Source organism: Bos grunniens, chromosome 23, assembly GCF_055505025.1.
Source record: "Bos grunniens cultivar Pamir isolate PY7600 chromosome 23, Bosgru_T2T1.0, whole genome shotgun sequence".
Taxonomy (NCBI): domain Eukaryota; kingdom Metazoa; phylum Chordata; class Mammalia; order Artiodactyla; family Bovidae; genus Bos; species Bos grunniens.
In genome coordinates, this window is record NC_141187.1 from 21,716,701 (window position 1) to 21,735,473 (window position 18,773).

The 18,773-nt window shown below is 42.3% G+C and overlaps 1 protein-coding gene across 2 annotated transcripts in view; it reads right to left on the reverse strand.

The window, feature by feature from the left end:
* TNFRSF21 (TNF receptor superfamily member 21) overlaps positions 1 to 18,773 on the reverse strand; it is a 63,811-nt gene that overhangs the window by 20,518 nt on the left and 24,520 nt on the right. For both annotated transcript variants that reach the window (XM_086372036.1, XM_086372035.1), the window contains exon 4: positions 6,079 to 6,344. In XM_086372036.1, the coding sequence (XP_086228162.1) occupies positions 6,079 to 6,344 (266 nt within the window). The remainder of the gene's footprint in view (positions 1 to 6,078; positions 6,345 to 18,773) is intronic.

Here is an 18,773-nt window from a genome sequence, read left to right on the forward strand (position 1 = left end):
AACATTCCTGCCAGCCTAGGAACACTCACTCAGGCAGTACAAGAATAAATATTTACAACTAGCTGGAATTTCCAGTTCTTGGGCACTGAATGCAGATGGCAACCCTCATGCTTAACCGTCTGCCCATCGAGCAGTCTTGAACTTGGCAGTCTCTCCCTATCCGACACAGTGACCCTTGGTGTTCAGGATTTAAAGAATCTATTGATACGTGAGTTGGAGCTAGTCAAGAACATTCTTCCATCTCTCTTGCCTCTAGAGCCTGGGAATAATTGCAGTGATTCATGGTAAACATTCACCAAGGGTTTTCTCTGGGTCACACTCACCTAATTTCACAACAGCTCAGAGGACAGGCACTAAGGGTGTTCCCATTTTCTCATGGAAAAACCGAGTCAGTGATGCCACGTATGTGACCAGGACAGGAATTTAACCCGGTACGCTCTTCACACTGACATCCTGACTTGGATCCTTTATGTTGATAAACTGCACACCCACCAATTCCCTCCTCCCTCCCTCCTGGGTTTACTCCCTTAGATAAAAGATGTACACCTTTCTTCCCTTCAATAGCAGGTTTCTCTGTCAGCAATGACTCCGTTTTTCCTTGTCTTTGCATTGCCCAAAGTGCCTGGCATAATAGTGCCCATGCAATTTGTTATGTAATACAGATTTAAAAATAAAATTGCATCCTCTCCCTTGCTATTTAGCAGGGGAAACTTAAACTCGGGCTAGAAAGTACTGAAAGAAAAACTGTCAAGTTTAAGTTCCATTTTTCCGGCTCTCCTTCAAAAACAAAGCCCAAATAATGCAATTTATTTTAGTCAGTGGGCATTTTCCTGATGAAGAAAGAGAGTTTATTGCTGGAAACCAACGCTAAGTATTCTTTAGGCCAAAGAAAAAGGATCTCAGGCAAACATGGGGAGTGAGCAACAGAAAAAAATCAGTAAGCAGGTAAATCTACATGGAGTGTGACTGTGTAAAATCATAATAATTATGCCTTTGGGAGGCTAAGAAATGTGTAGTGTTAAAATGTATGACAGTAAGTCAGAAAGAGAAAAACAAATACATAATATCACTTAATATATGATATCCAGAAAAATAATACAGATGAACATATTTGCAAAGCAGAAACAGAGACACAGGCATAGAGAATGGACATATGGATACCAGGGGACGGACTGGGAGACTGGGATTGAAATATATACACTACTGATGTTATTGTTTAGTTGCTAAGTTGTGTCTGACTCTTTGTGACCCCCTAGACTGTAGCCCACCAGGCTCCTCTGTCCATGAGATTTCCCAGGCATGAATACTGGAGTAAGCTTGCCATTTCCTTCTCCAGAGGATCCTCCTGACCCAAAGACTGAACTGTATCTCTTGCACTGGCAGATGGATTCTTTACCAGGAGCCACCAGGGAAGCCCATACACTATCGATACTATTAAAATAGATAACTAATGAGAAACTGCTGTATAGCATAGAGAACTCTACTTAGGGATCTGTGGTGACCTAAATGGGAAGGAAATCCAAAAAAGAGGGGATATAACTGATTCATTTTGCTGTACAGCAGAAACGAACACAACATTGTAAAACAATCATACTCCAATAAAAATTATTAATAACTTAAAAAAATAAAATGTATGACAACAAAACACAAGAGGGGGATAAATATGTTTAAAGTCTTTTAGGGCTGTTGTGTTGTCTGGAAAATAATAAAAAGTACACATTTATAAAACAGTTCATAATTTAACTGTGTGTGGTAATCTCTGGGGTATCCATTAAAAGTAAAGTAAAAAGAAAAAAAAAAGTGTACCTAAGAAGTTAATGAGAGGAAAAGTAGAATAATAAAAACACCCTATTTACAAGAAAGGAAAAGGGGAAGAGAACAGATAAGACAAATATAAAAAATAATAAGATGGTATATTTAAACCCAAATATATGAGTAAAGAAAGCATTTTTAAATTACATTAAAAAATGTTACCACACTGAAATTTTCTTAACAACAAAACTATTAGAATAGATTTTTTTAAACCTTCAATATATTTACTTACAAAAGGCTTTCTTTATAAGACACAGGAAAAAAAAGTTAAAGGATGGAAAAAAGAGACAACATACAATTTGGAAAGTTGTATTAGGCTTTTGTTTTGTTTTTTAAAGAGTTCTGGCAAAATCCCAGTAATTTCCAACTACTGTCCTTTGCTGATTCTCTCAAAAGTTCATGCCTGGGACGGAAAGAATAGAGATGATTCTGGAAGGCTGGGGTCCATTTTCTTATTGAACTTGAAAGAAGAGTGTCCTGAGAAACTCAGGCCACACTTCAGATAAGAAAAGAGTCAGGCAAGTGAATGAAAAAACAAACTGTGATACACCCAGACAATGAAACAGCACTAAAAACAAATCCGCTATCAAGTCATAAACAGACGTGCAGGAAGCTTAAATGCAGACGCCTGAGTGAAAGGAGTCAATCTGAAAAACACCCCATGACTCCAACTACACGACATTCTGAAAAAGGCGAAACTGTAAGAGACGCTGAAAAAGCTTAGTGGTTGATGGGGGAGGTGTGGGGAGTGGGGAAGAGAGAAATGGGTAAACCATGGGGAACTGTTTGGCCAGTGAAAATATTCTGTGTGATAATGATGGACATGCGTCATTTACCCAGACCCACAGGACTGTACAGCACCAAGAGTGAACTCTAAGGCAAACTATGGACTTTGGGTGATTATGATATGTCATTATAGGTTCCCTCTTGGTAGAAACTCTTTTGACGGACACCCCTGATACCCCTCTTTTGACTGATAACTGATAATGGTGAATGAGGGGGAGGCGGTGCATGTAACTTCCCTCTCAATTTTGTTTTAAACCTAAAACTGCTCTAAAAAATGGTCTTTAAAAAAATTCAAAGAACAGTACACCATAAAGTAAATTGTACTTATAATTTGTTAATGCATAATTTTGTTTTTAAGTCAGACTCTGGATGTGTTTAATACATAAATGGCTAATAGGCCACCAAGGTTAATAATGGACCAGCTGTTCCTGACAGAGGTAACCAAAAGGAACACCAGGACCAATCCTCTGAGTGGAACATAACATAGGTGTTCTCAGGCTCATGAACAGGAAAAAAACATTAACCATTTTAAACACACACACACAAAGTCATTTTCACACATTAAGAGCCCATTAACTCCTGGGGCAAAGTCTCAAATTGCCAGCAATACCACCATACACACAGAATACAAATCCACCAGAAAATGGAAAAACTAAGTCTCAATTAGGCCCCCTGTGTTCTCTGATTCTCTTGTTTGACTCCACAAATCTGAGAGATAAACTAGGAACAAGCTGCACCATTAATAAGAGCTGGCAACCAGAAATCCATGCTCATTGGCTATTAAAATTAGAATCGTAGCTGGGTCCACAACACTGCCAGACAATGATGGACATAATTAAAACACGGAACAAGAAGCTTCTGCCCTCTCAGCCTTCATCCCAAAATGCGGGCCACACTAGAACCAAGGAGAAAGCTACAGAATGTTTTAGTGCTACTGTCTCTTAAAAAATAACAAAAAATAGATACTAAAATATTTTATATATATGGAGGAGATATGAACAAGGAAAAAACTACTTTCCCTGACATGCAGTCTCCTCCATGGAGTCTGCATCTTTGGGCCCGCCTTTCCCAGGACCTAGGACAGAGCCTGGAATAAAGCAAGTGCTCCGTTGATGGAACTCAATGGAACCATCAGAGAAACATACCAAGGTTACTTGCCAAGGTCACCTGGTGTAGACGATACTCCACTACCGTCATCACCAACCCCAAAAAGAAAGTACTTTATAGACTAGGAACAAATTCTAAATGACTGCTGAGTGTACACAGAGCAAGAGGACACAGATGTGCAGAAACCAAAAACGAAATAAGTTTTAGGCAAATCTGACCGAACATCGCAAACCTCAGCCAGTCCTCCCAAGAAAGAATGGATTGGCACATAAACCACTGTTGGCTCTTCCTCGATTAAAACGAGGATGGCTCCCTCTTTCAAGTTAGCACAGTAAAACAAAGCCCTACCTATCTTTCTCGTGGGTCCTTTCAGCTGTCATTTTTTTAAATGTTTTAAATCACAAAATAATATTTTCATTATAAAAAATAATTTTAAAAATCACTTCTCATTCTACTGCCTAAATTTAATAGAATATTAGCATTTATGCTTTTTCATTTTCCTGTGTTTATATTTGTTTTTTCTAATCAGAAACCTCCTTGTGAACCCTTAACAATACCTCGTGATCATCCTTCCACATTATTAAATATTCCATTTAACCAAATCCTATCACTGCATCAATTATATTTTCTCTTTTTTGGAGGCAATATCAAGGTGATCCAGTGACTTATTCCCAAGTATCTAAATCCTTCTTCAATCTGCTGCTTGCCCTGACAGTTCTTTCCTTAAAGCTGAGACTCCAAGGAAGCACAATGTTTTGCCTCCTGAGTCCCTTTGTTTGAACTGCAGTCTTTTATTTAATTGGAGGCCAAGCATCTCCTTTTTCTTTCCCCAAATCCAGCTACTCAAAGCCTTGTTTTAGTTGAGAACCATACTTAATTGAGATGGTTTCTCAGAAAGTCAAAAGACACCGTGTGTGCCTTTGAATGCTTACCCCTGCCTCTATTAGTAAATCTTTTTTTCTGAACTTCCACATTTCAAAGGAGTTAAAAATACACCGAGATTGTAAAGTAATCATCCTTCAATTAAAAATAAATTTTAAAAAGTATACTAGGAGCTTTAAAGACTATCTTCAGAGTCAATTAGCACCAACGAACTTTTATCCAGTCAGTCACTTAGATAAAAGATTCACCTGATGAATGTTTATTTCAATAATGAAGTACACTGCTAGTATAGAAAGATGAAGGCATTGGGACTTCTTAAATATATAAAATTGAGTCCCTTGATACACAAATGTGGTGCAGAATGATAGCAGATTAGAGTGGACCAGGGAAAAAACTCTCTCCCTCACTCTTTTAGGTAATGAGTTTAGACCACTGGAAAAGAACACAGGCAGAATGGTCTTTTAAATTTTAAGTGGTTTTTATCAAGTCTCAGCAGCAGTGTTTTTCCTTGATAATACATTGCAAAACTTCAATCGAAATCTGAGAACTATGATTCAATAGCCAAATTTGTAGTTAATTCACAGCCTTTCAGAGAAGTACTTTATGATTAAGGAAGGGCTAAGTAAATATATCATAACTGTAACTGTGCTATGTATAACACCTTCAGTAGGTCAGGTATTTTATATACTTTACTCCTAGAGTCTTAATGAACTCGGGTAAGAACTGAGATAACAGAGGCAGAGAAAGTTGAAGTGAAACATACTTGGTCACTCAGCTAGTGTCAGAACCAGGGTTCCTATCCCGTGCTTCCTGATGCCAAAACGGGGCTCATGGACCAACGACTATAAATAAATCACCCTCCCAGGTCCCATCAGTTTCATCTGAGACACTGATTGGACAAGCCCAGGGAGAAATATCAATCTTGTTACTAAACACTGCCAGCCCCACCTGCATCCTCGCGGTTACTTGGTGATACGAGGGAGCCTTCTTAAACCACATCACTGAAAACATCAGCTGTTAGAGGAAGGGAATAGAAAAAAGTCTTCCTTCTTGCTTTTGTTCAAAGTGTGTTATGCAAAATGAAACCGTAAATTGGGGAAAAAAGGGAATAGATATAGATGTACAGTTTGATGCCAGAATCCATCCCAAAGGCAAACATTCTCAGTTTTGTACATTAGAAGCACTTGTAGGGCTTTTAAATATACTGATTTCTAAAAGTACTCGTTCTGAGTCCTGTCCTCAGAAATTCTAATTTGGTCTACAGTGAGGTCCAAGTACCAGAATTTTTTAAAAGTTCTCTAGATGATTAATGGGAAACCGCTTAGAAGCACTGCCCTAGAAGAGGTGTGTGTGTGTGTGTGTGTGTGTGTGTGTGTGTGTGAAGCTTAATAGCAACGAGCAGTTCTTTTCTCTTCTGACATACACCTGGTAAAATCTGGAGCTCAGGGACCTAAAGGTTAGTGGGAAGGACAGACAGCTGGGCTGCGTTACCTGGGCCGTATCCTCCATGAGGCCACGGATCTTCTCCACCACATCGTTGCGCCGGTGCTGGCGCAGGGCGCTAATTAACTGGGCCAGGCTGGCCTCGGGGCCCCGGATGGTCCAGTGCTGAAGCGCTGCGTAGGCGCGCTCGTGGTCTGCCGTGTACCCGTTGGAGAAAGCGGCCACCTCCCTCTCGCTGGCATTGCACAGAAACTGATAGATATCCTTCCACTGGCTTCCCACTTGGGCTGCTACCAGCTTCAGGATGTCAATACCTATACCAGACACAAAACAAAATAAAGAAAAAGTACAGAAACATGAGGGCTTTATAGAAGGCTGTTCTGGTTTAACAAACTTAAAGAAGCATGCTTTCCCATGCTCTAATCAAGGGAGTGCAGTGTCTTCTAGAAGCGCTTGGCATACGCCACCCATCCTTGGGATGAGTTAGCCCACCTTCTGCAAACGTCACCTCAGGAAAGTGGAACCAGAAGAAGGAGCAACCTGGAAGAATAATAAATCACCCCTTAAAGATGTTTTGAAAGCCAAACTCAAAGTACTCAAGGTGAGTCCTTTATTTGCTGCTAAAAACTGGAATCAAATAAACAAGAGGCTCCCAGATGAAAAGAAAAAAACGGTGACTTCATGAAATCTAGAAAAAGGTAAGTCACAGGTTCAAAGTGAAGTGGAGTTAATCCAGCACTGTCTGGGTAAAGGGTGTTGAGAGTCAAGGCTATGGTGTCCAATACACAAACTGACAAAACACCCATCTGATCCAGTCCAATTCCTTCTCACGCTTTAAAATACTGTACTCAAAAGGCAACTTTCTCATCTATTATTATTCAGTCTCCTAAGTTGACTTGCACAGTTATAATGAAGACAACAGCAAAATGACAGTATAATAACAATAGCTATTATCTTCCAGATATTATGTGAAGGCATCAGCTCCTGGAACATTTTTATAAAGTATTAACATTTCAATTGTCTGGGTTTAAAAAAAAAAAGAAAAGTAAGATAATTTGCCCAATATCACAAAGGTAGGCAGGTTGGATTTTGAACCCAACTCACTGGATACTGAGTCATTCTAGCTCATAGTAGGTTACTTGTAAATCTGTCAGCGTGGATCTGTAGTTCCCAGATCTGATGATCAGAGTGTAAAATGCCAAAATCAAATCTTGGGGTCTGATAACTAGGATAAGCACCTGCATCCACCTGCTGTGAAGTAGGGGCTTCCCTGCATGGCAAAATTTGGTGTCCTCCTCTATAAGGCACCATCTCTCTGCAATTATGCATTGGCTTTGCCCAAATTTATCCAATATAACCCCACAGTAAGGGCTCTGGTAGTTACTACGACAGGTGAATGAGTCCTCTGAGTCAACACCATATCGTTCAATAGCCATACTCACATGCCCAGATACCAGAGTTATTATAGCTAACAATGTCGGCTAACTGTAGCTAGCAAAGATGATGTGGTGTATACACACACGGTGGAATACTACTCAGCCATAAAAAATGAAATAGTGCCATTTGAGCAACATGGATAGACATAGAGATTATCATACTAAGTAATTCAGAAACAGACAAATAACATATGATACCACTTATATATGGTATCTAAAATATGACACAAAAGAACTTAGTTACAAAACAGATTCACAGATGTAGAAACAAACTTACGGTTACCAAAGGGGAAAGGGAGTGAGGGAGGAATGGATTAGGAGTTTGGGATTAGCAGATACAAACTACTATATAAAAAATAGATAAGCAACAAGGTCCTACTGTATAGCATAGGGAACTATATTCAGTACCTTGTAATAAACCGCAATGGAAAAGAATCTGAAAAAGAATATATATGTGTCACACTGAATCATTTCATTGTACTCCAGAAACTAACACAACATTGTAAATCAACTATACTTCAATTTTTAAAATAAAAATCTTGGGAAAAAGTCTTTAAAGCATTTACTACTCAAAAAAAAAAAAAAAAAAAAAAATGGAGTCAAGTTCCCAAGTGAAGCTTGGGGAAGAACGCAAAGGAAGAAGAGTTTACCAGGATGGTTAATTGAATTTTTCAATTAACTAGAAGTTAGTCAGGAGGGAAAAAAACAAAACATTTTTTGCTCCAAGTAAAATAAACTATCCATTTGTGCCTAAGAAGAGAGCACTAAGAATTCCAGAAGTGTCCTTGTAAATGGAAGACTCTGTGGCTTGCACAGCCATGGAAACCCTTCCTCAGTCACAGCGTGCCACTGAGGCAGATGACTTGGAAGACTGTGAATATCCTGAACCAATCCCCCGAAAATGGTTTCAGAAAGTAAGTGCCTGGTAGCAGGCTGCTTTCTTGAAAACTGTAAAACTGGGATACCACACTTTGAGAAATGACTGTACTTCTCACACTATTTTCCCTGGCGGTGTGAAATACCCTTGAACCCACTGCTTGTTAGTTTTCATAGCAATCATTTAGCGATACATAGCTTTTGATTTCAAGCAAACAGACTCCTCAAAAAAAAAAAAAAAAAGTCCTATTTAAAACCCCGCAGGTAACTTTCAGAAGCAAACCAGTTATTTGTGGTTGATGTAGTCGATTCTTCCAAACACCAAAAGGCTGCTTCGTCCCTGAATCTTAATGTAGGTCAATTCGAGGAAGGCCCACAGTGTCTTGCATGGAAACACGACTGTGTTTTCTTGTACGTGGGACCTTTGCTTAAATCTTCGTGATGCCAGCGACAGTGTGGCTTTGGGCAAACCACTAACTGTCATGTTCATTTCCTCATTTGTACAGTGGAGATACTCAGGACAGTCCCTGGGGATCAGCTGATTAACATTTTCTATAGAGTCGATTTATTTTTGGAAGTACCCTATCATTATAAATGCTCCATACACTGAGCACTACAACTTAAGACAAAATGCATTTCTGATGCAAACACACAGGCTTTATGGAGTAATTACAGAGTTTAAAAGGCTTACGCTTAACAATAGCTCCTTCTTCCGAAAGCCAGCATTTATACTTTTTTTTCAGCCACAAAAATTACAAAAAAAAAAGAGGAAAACACGAAGAATGGGTGCAATGAGATTTTCCTTCAACTAAGATTGACTGGAAGCTAAATTTAAGGACCATGAATCAGGTTTCACCTTATTCTTCTACTATGTAAACATGGAGTCAACTCATGTGAACCAGCCTGGCCCCTCCCACTGCAGAGCTGATAAAGACAAAGATGGCAGAGGCAACCACTAGCTCTGGAGACCCCAGCCTCTCAGCCTAGCACAGGATCACAGACCACCACAGAAGAAGACCACTCTGAACTAGCCCATGACTCTAGGTGTACCTTGCCCAATCCCACCATCGCCACCAAAGGGAAAAGAAAAACCTGCAGAGTATTTCAAGAGTATTCACTGGGCAGCCACTGTGTGCTAACTGTTTGCTGGAGACTGAAAGCCCTTGTGAGATTTTAAGACAAAGAGTTTAGCACCAAGAAAATGAAGTCATGCCGATGGAGCACAAAATTTGATGGGATCTGAAAGTGTTCTTTGTTTAGAAAAAAAGTTTCAGGCAAAATCAGTAATGCAAGTATAGGAAATGCAGTAGAATGATTAACTGAGATCACTACCTCTGGGGAGGGAGGGGGGCATTACTGGACAGGTGCACAGAGGGGACTTCAAAGGTATCCACAAGGTTCAACTTCCAAAGCTGCATGGTGGGAGAACAGGTCTTTGTATTTTATTACTGTACTTGATATTTATTTTTATTATTCCTTTTAAAGCTATATATGTAACATATATATATAACACTTCTACAGACATGTATTCATATACAACTCATATATACACATACTATTATGTGGGATATATAAATTTTCTTTAAGTGTTTAATTTTATTGGTGAGGAATCTCATGGAGTAAGACTAGAGACTAGTTTTAAGGCTGCCTAGCTAGCTCAGAGAAGGTGATGGCACCCCACTCCAGTACTCTTGCCTGGAAAATTGCATGGACGGAGGAGCCTGGTAGGCTGCAGTCTATGGGGTCGCAAAGAGTTGGACACAACTGAGCGACTTCACTTTCACTTTTCACTTTCATGCATTGGAGAGGGAAATGGCAACCCACTCCAGTGTTCTTGCCTGGAGAATCCCAGGGACGGGGAGCCTGGTGGGCTGCCGTCTATGGGGTCATATGGAGTTAGATACGACTGAAGCAACTTAGCAGCAGCTAGCTAGTGGTACCCCTGCTGTGGATCATATGGAATGTGGTGTCATAGAGGAACATTATTATTCACTTGAATTCTGCTCCTAGGGCACAGCCCACATATGAATGCACTCAGGGTTGGCCATGACGTGTGTGCTTCTTCCTGGCCTGTTATTACTGACCAAGCAGATGCTGGGAAAGTTTTTCTCTGAGGATACCAACTATAGTTCTTTAAACTACGGTCCCTTTAAAAAAAAAAAAAAAAAGGAAGTTTCAGCAAGCTTTTTCTGTACAGGGCGAGAGTAAATACTGAGAACTATACAGTCTCTGCTGCAGGTTCTCAATTCTGTTGTTAGGTGACAGCAGCCATAAGCAACACAAACGAGCCCATGTGCTGGCAGCAGTTTAAACTGCTTTAAACCAGGACGTACGGAATGAAAACAGCGAAGAGACGAATGTGTTTAAGCATAAGCTTTTTGCTGGTACTACATTCTCATCAGTTACAAGACTGAAGTATCAAATGGCAAAAAGACTTAGAGAAGCACTGTGTGAAAAGAAACACACACACAAAAATGAAAGTTCCTGCTCCAATGATTAACCTCACTGTGAAATGCTAGTGAAATTGAGATTGAGACCAAGTCCCTGCTTGGCAGGGCGCCCTGGTCATCTGTCCATCAGAGTTCGGAGAATTTTCACTGAAGACAGTCACGAGGCGTTAAATCAATCTCAACTTGTTTAGCCGAACTTCTTTTTCCTTAGGTTGAAAAGCAATATAATTGTCAACCCATGAAAGTGCTGACTGATGGGCAATGAGGTTAACTTCGCTTTTCTTGTGTTTGCAGGTCCTGGAGCTCTGGGGGATGGTAGAAGTTTCTAAAGAAGTAACTGAAGGAGTCAAGTCCTATAAACCAGGGGATGTACTAGCCAGGGGCTGCATCTGAGAAGGTGGGCCTGGCCCAAGGGAAATGGCTTGTGATTTTTAAGGCGCTAGTAGTAGAAAGATCACAAATGTATAAATCCCAAGATACGATTTCAAACTCTGTGACCTGTTAGTTGTGTGACTTTGGGGCAAATGACTTGTAAGATTTCAGTGTCCTCATCAGTAAAATGAAAATACCACTTCTTATTTCATAGGCCGGATAAGGAGATGGATGGGGTCAAGTGTTAAAACTATAAAGCACCTTGCTTCTCCTTCCTCTGTTTCTTCCACTTCTGGACCAGGGTCACTGGAGCAACGAATCTGAAAGGTAGGAGGAGTTCTACAAAGACAGGGGCTGTTAGCACCAGGATCACGGGCACTGGACGATGAAGACAGGCTCCAGCATCCCAACCTCCTGGGTTTCTTGAAATCTCTCTAGTATATGTCCGAAGGGGCATCATTGCACAAGACAATAGCCACCCACAGAAAGGGACGGGTGAAAGGTCAATGCCGCCTCCCCTGCCACTCGCAGAGTATCAAGATAGCACTCAGGGGCTCCCTCTTCTGAGTGAGCAGAATGCCCAGCTCCACCCTGAGGGAGCTCAAGAAAAAGGGATGAGGTTATCATGAAAGACACAGTATTTTCCCAAACATTATAAAACCCTGAGTTAGATATGATCTGGGTGACAATCCTCTCTGGAGGCTCATTTCTTTTCAAGCTCCATGTCAATGCCAGCATGCAAGAAAGGGTTCGTCCTCTTTTAATAACAACCCGAACTGACTTTTATAAAGAAAGTATTAAAGCTCCGTTCTTTTGGAGATAAACATCTGAAATGAGTGCCATCATTAAGAAGCCACTGTAAAGCCTTCCCTGGAAGAAACACAAGAAACAGTGATGAAAGACCTGGAGGAAACAGAGGTCGTGTGGACCCCACGATACAGCCCTCTGAATTCCATGCTACACAACCATGAGGTACAGGAGTGAGTACATCGAAGGGATGAATGTGTTTAGTATAAGCTTTTTGCTGGTACTACATTCTCATCATTTAAAAAGATTTCCACTGTATCCCCCATCCTTGTGAAATGTATAGCAGTTCTCATTATCCTTCTAGAAAAAGAAGTGGGGGAAGAGGAGGGACAAATAATGAAAAAACTCTCATGGAGGCAATTAGTACACAAACTCTTCCCAGGACAGATGACTCCACAGTTATCCCTGTGCTGGTTTCTACACACACACACACACACAGACACAGACACACACACACAGACACACATACACACACAGTCTCCTGAGACATACATGTCTCAGGAAAACAGGACACATGAGCTCAAAACCACTTCACTTCTACCCCCAGCCTGACTCCTGACCCCAAACATGCTCTTCACCAACACATGTTGTAATCTCAAGTTTGCCAACAGCAGACACAGGGCAAAGACGGACACAACACAGATAATGTTTGTATAGCAACGGAGGTCAAGTTCAGAAATCTGAATAAAAGCCTAGCTTTAGCATTCCATGATGCCCTGTGCAACGCTCATGTTCTCAGAGATGCCTTTTCTGGGCCTCTTTTGCCTGAGCCCCACGCCTGCTCTCATCACCATGATCCCCACCAACTCCCGGAACCTAGCAATAATAAAAAGTACAATGAGCATCTCTGAATGAATGAATGGGAGCCATTTTGTCATCCCGTCCCTCTTGCCTAAACTGCTCACCCCCACCATTTATCATCCCCTTAGTCTGTAACTTAAACCCCTGAGAATGTGAGGGACCAAAGGCTATCACATCCTTGCTGTGTGGTCTGGCCAGATCGACAGTCTTTATCATGATCAGAAGTTAGGCCAACGTGTGGCTTTCAGTGAGGGGAACCCAGGCTTCCCGGCACAGGAACCCAGGTGTTGTGCAAGAACCTCTCCCTCTGCCAGGGGTTCCATGGAGGGTGGTCCACTGTTTGCACATCTGAGCCCAGAGCTCATGAGGCAAAGAGGTCCCACCAGGGTGGAAACCTCCTCCAGAGATAAGCTATCCAAGTCACGGTCTGTCTGGCCTGATAACACAGTAAATGCTCCTAAAAGCAGACACCGCACACATGAATGTGTTTTGCAGTAACCAGCATGTCATAGGACGGTTAGAACATGCTCTATCGGGACTTCCCTGGCAATCCAGTGGTTAAGACTCTGCGCTTCCACTGCAGGGGGCACAGGTTCAATTTCTGGTGGAGGAGCTAAGATCCCGCATGGTCAAAACATAAAAATAAAAACACACTGTGTCTACAACGATCACTCCCAAAAGCATCACACGGAAAACTGCTTGATCCACACCGGGAACTTGGTTTGCCCCAAGTTAAAAATACTCCTTCCCTGTGGAGGTGAAAAGCTGGGGGAACTGTTTCGATTTCATTTGAAACCCTAACGTGGTTTCCAAGGCAGAATTCATCACTATTTTGTTGGAGGTTCAATGGGCAATCATTACAAGCTCAGATGAATCTAGGGAGCCGCTAAAAACCACCGTGCAAAGGTCTCGTGGTTTACGGAGGAGCTGTTTACCAAGGGCAAACTCTGTCAAGACAGTAGATGGTTTTCCAGATGGAAGATATCAATTTCACTGAGGCTGTGAGAACAACTAATAACCTTTTCTTTCATTTCTCAGAGGAACACACACACAAAAAAACACAAAGCCAAAAATGCCCTCTTCCTTTATCTTAGCCTGTATCTAAAGATGCTGATTTATTCATTCAATAAAAATGCATTGAGCTCTTACTGAGCATCAGACACAATTCTAGGCACTGGGCAGTGGCAATGAATGAAGCAACACAAAATCCTTCCCTGGTGAAGCCTACATTCAGTTGGGGGATACGGGAAGTAATGAAATTCCATGTGTTAGACAGCCAGCCAGGAGAGCTAGGGAAGAAAAGAAAGCAGAGGGAAAGTGATGGAGCAGGCTGGGCTGCAATTTTAGATACGGGCCTGCTCCCTGGTATCTCAGAGAAGGGTCCACTGAGCTAACGTTGGAATCAAGCCCTAGAGGTGAGGGAGTGAGCCCTGTGGGAGAACACCAGATGCGAAGGGAGGAAGGGTGTTGACCCGTACACTGAAGGGCAGGAAGGCCGGTGTGGCTGGAGCAAGTGAGCCATGGGGAACATGGTAGGCACTGGAGGCTGGAGCTGACTGGCTGGCAGGGGAGCACAGATCACACTGGGCCTCCAGGCTGCTGCTGTGCATGCAAAGGAAAGTCACTGGGGTCTTTGACTTTTCAATGACACGAATGACACTATCTGACTTACATCGAACAGGATCACTCTGGCCATTGTGTCAAGAATAAACTAAAAGGGCCACAGGCAAAAGCGGAGCAACCAGTTAAGATGTCAAGGCAATGATTCAGGAGAGAGGTGACAGTGGCTTGGGCCAGGGTGGTGGCTGTGAAAAGGAGGGGAAATGGTCAGCTTCTGCATCTGTTTTGAAGGTAGAGCAGGTGGGATTGGCTAATGGATCTAATATGGGGTGAGAAAGAAGGAAAGGAGTTAAGGATGACTCTAACACGCATGAGTGCTCAGTCGTATCCGACTCTTTGCAACCCCATGGACTGCAGCCCACCAGGCTTTTCTGTCCTTGAAATTCTCCAGGCAAGAATACTGGAGTAGGTTGCCATTTCCTACTCCAGGCGATCTTCCCAACCTAGGGATGACTTTAAGGTTCTGCTTTAATCAGGGGGAAGACTGGAGGCACCATCTTCTGCACTGGGTAACTGATGTGGACTGGATGGTTCAGGATTCAGATTTTCCCATCTGAAGTGGGAGGTGCCTATTGGACATCTGGGTCCATCAGGCAGGTGGGAGGCATTCTGCCTGAGTTCAGGTGCAGGATCCAGGCTGGGAAGATGCACCTGGAAATGAGCAGCGGATAAATGGTATGTAAAGCCATGGGTCAACCAGGGAGGGAATGTGTGCAAATGGAGCCTGCTCTCCGTTATTCAGAGGTGGAGTCCAAGAGGAGGACCTAGCCAAGGAGTTGAAGAAGGAACAGCCAGAGCAGTGGGAGGAGACCCAAAGGAAGGAAGAAGGGAACCCAGGGAGCCAACAGGCCATAGCGGAAAACTCAGAACTGAACAACGCAGTTAGAATCAGGCTGTCAGACTTCATGGAGAAGAGGCAGGACTGGGGCTAAAAGATTGCCACCATATTTTAGACATTCTAAGATATCTGAAAGCACTTTTTAAAAATTGCAGTACAGCTGACTTATAATATTTCAGGCATACAGAAAAGTGATTCAGATACACAGACAGGCTGACAGATAAGACAGATACTCTTTTTCAGATTCTTTTCCAGTATAGGCTATTACAAGATATTGAATATAGTTCCTCGTGCTATTTGGTAGGACCTTATCATTTATCTATTTTATATATAGTGAAAGTCGCTCAGTTGTTTCTGACTCTTTGCGACTCCATGAACTCTATAGTCCATGGAATTCTCCAGGACAGAAAACTGCAGTGGGTAGCTTTTCCCTTCTCCAGGGGATCTTCCCAACTCAGGGATCAAACCCAGGTCACCCACATTGCAGGTGGATTCTTTCCCAGCTGAGCCACAGGGAAGCCCTATATATAGATAGTAGTGTGTATCTGTTAATCTCAATCTCCTAATTTATCCCTCACTCACCCCTTCTCCCTTTGGTAACCACATTTATTCTCCATATCTGTGAGCCTGTTTTGTAAATAAGTTCATTTGTATCATTTTTTTAGATTCTACATATAAGTGATATGTTTTTAATCAATGCCTTTCCATAGCTCAGTTGCAGTTTTTTGTTTTTTTCCTTATTTTCCTTATAAAATAACAGTGCATCCACAATCAGTGGCATCTTTAATTTGACAAAATATAGTAAGAATTTTTTTAATTTGTAAACTCGAACCCACCTACTTTTTACAATTTGACATATTAGCAACCCAACACATCCAATTCTGTACACACATTACAAGGGTAATAACTAATTACTCATGAAGAGCGATCAACAGAATTCTAGCAACTCTTCCTCCTCTGCAAAATCTGCTTACATAAACCTGACCAGGTTGATTCAAGGACACTCACTGGTAAGGAACTTTTTTTCCCTGCTTGTATTTTAGCCCTACGTGGTGAAAATGCTGATGTGTTTTTCCAGTATCCCAAATAGCTTAAATTCAAAAACTGTTAGTTAGATAAATGAGAGACTAAAATATACATCAAAAACAAATATGCTCAGTAGCTCAGTCGTGTCTGACTCTTTGGAACCCCAGGGACTGTAGCTAGCCAGGCTCCTCTGTCCATGGGATTTTCCCAGCAAGAGTAACAGGAGTGGGTTGCCGTTTCCTCCTCCATAAAACATAAATACCTGTCCTCTAAAGTCTAGAGGAAGAAGTCACCATAGGGTGGGCTTGGGAAGGACAGCAGCCTTCTAAGAGCAAAGGCCACACCTCCCTCCACTCTGCACGAGGTAATGCTTTTCAAGTTGTCGGGGTAAGAGGCTTTTCTCCTACAATGGCTGTGTGTGCTTTATAATTCTCAAACATCCTAGAATCCACCGAAAGGTGCCGTCTGCTGGAAATAGCATTACTGGAAGCAGAGGTGGCAAAGACAGAGGGTGGAGAGTTGGGGACTGGAAAGCAGCCCGCCTGCTCCTGCCTATTCCCCGTGAGATGACTGCAGCCCTAAGGACACAGCAAGGACTGGGCAGCCTCGTCAATGGAAGAATCTGCTCCCTTCAGCCCGGCTCCCCGGTGTTTACACTTCAAGGCTACTTCCCATAGGAAATGTGGGCTGACAGACAGGATGACTGTCTGGAATCTGGAGTCCAGGAGGCTTCTGGCAAAGCAAGGAAGGTTTCTCGGTTGCAGCTGCTGCTACTGCTGCTGCCATCCAGGGCTGAGAAAAGCACTACCAAGTTCAACAGATGTGAGCTCCTATGAGCACAACTCCATCACCTCGGACTTCTTTGAAACAGCTTTTCTGTTTCCAAACGGCCCTCAGAGCCTGCAGCCCTTGGGTACCTGGCTTGAGAATGCTTCCACTGCAAGCAATCCAAGAAAAAGGGAGAAGGAGGAAATCGGAGTGGCTTCCGTGGAGGCAAACTCATTACTGATGACAATTTTATGGTTGTTTTATTTCAGAACAAGTTGGGTTTTGCTAAGGGAAGTAAATTTTTCTTGATTGGGCATGGTAAAAAAAAAAAAGTCAACCACAGAAACCTAGAAATTTCTAACATTGGAAAAATTAAAATCCAGATTTTTTTATAAATCCAGACTCTGAGAATCAGAGAGCAGTGTCCACAGTCAGATCAGTGCCTGAGATTAAAACCTGGCACTATTTCTTTATAGCTGTGTGACCCTGGGCAAGTGACTCTCCGCACCTCGGTTTTCCCACCAGTTAGAACTGGACATGAAACAACAGATTGGTTCCAAATAGGAAAAGGAGTACGTCAAGGCTGTATATTGTCACCCTGCTTATTTAATTTATATGCAGAGTACATCATGAGAAACACTGGGCTGGAAGAAGCACAAGCTGGAATCAAGATTGCCAGGATAAATATCAATAACCTCAAATATGCAGATGACACCACCCTTATGGCAGAAAGTGAAGAGGAACTAAAGAGCCTCTTGATGAAAGTGAAAGAGGAGAGTGAAAAAGTTGGCTTAAAGCTCAACATTCAGAAAACGAAGATCATGGCATCCGGTCCCATCACTTCATGGGAAATAGATGGGGAAACAGTGGAAACAGTGTCAGACTTTATTTTTCTGGGCTCCAAAATCACTGCAGATGGTGACTGCAGCCATGAAATTAAAAGACGCTTACTCCTTGAAAGGAAAGTTATGATCAACCTCGACAGCATATTCAAAAGCAGAGACATTACTTTGCCAACAAAGGTCCATCTAGTCAAGGCTATGGTTTTTCCAGTGGTCATGTATGGATGTGAGAGTTGGACTGTGAATAAAGCTGAGTGCCGAAGAATTGATGCTTTTGAACTGTGGTGTTGGAGAAGACTCTTGAGAGTCCCTTGGACTGCATGGAGATCCAACCAGTCCATTCTGAAGATCAGCCCTGGGATTTCTTTGGAAGGAATGATGCTAAAGCTGAAACTCCAGTACTTTGGCCACCTCATGCGAAGAGCTGACTCATTGGAAAAGACTCTGATGCTGGGAGGGATTGGGGGCAGGAGGAGAAGGGGACGACAGAGGCTGAGATGGCTGGATGGCATCACCGACTTGATGGACATGAATCTGGGTGAACTCCAGGAGTTGGTGATGGACAGGGAGGCCTGGCGTGGTGCAGTTAGTTCATGGGGTCGCGAAGAGTTGGACACGACTGAGTGACTGAACTGAAGTGAAAATGGTGATGGCAGTAGCTCACCTCATAGGGTTAAGAAAATTAAGTTAAACTTATAAAAATGTTTAGAACAGGATATGGCATTCAGTAAGGATGATAGCCCGCCAGACTCCTCTGTCCATGGGATTTCCTGGGCAAGAATACTAGAGTGGGTTGCCATTTCTTTCTCCAGGGCATCTTCTCGACCCAGGGATCAAACCAGAGTCTCTTGTGTCTCCAGCATTTGACAGGTGGATGCTTTACTGACTGAGCCACCACGTAAGCCCA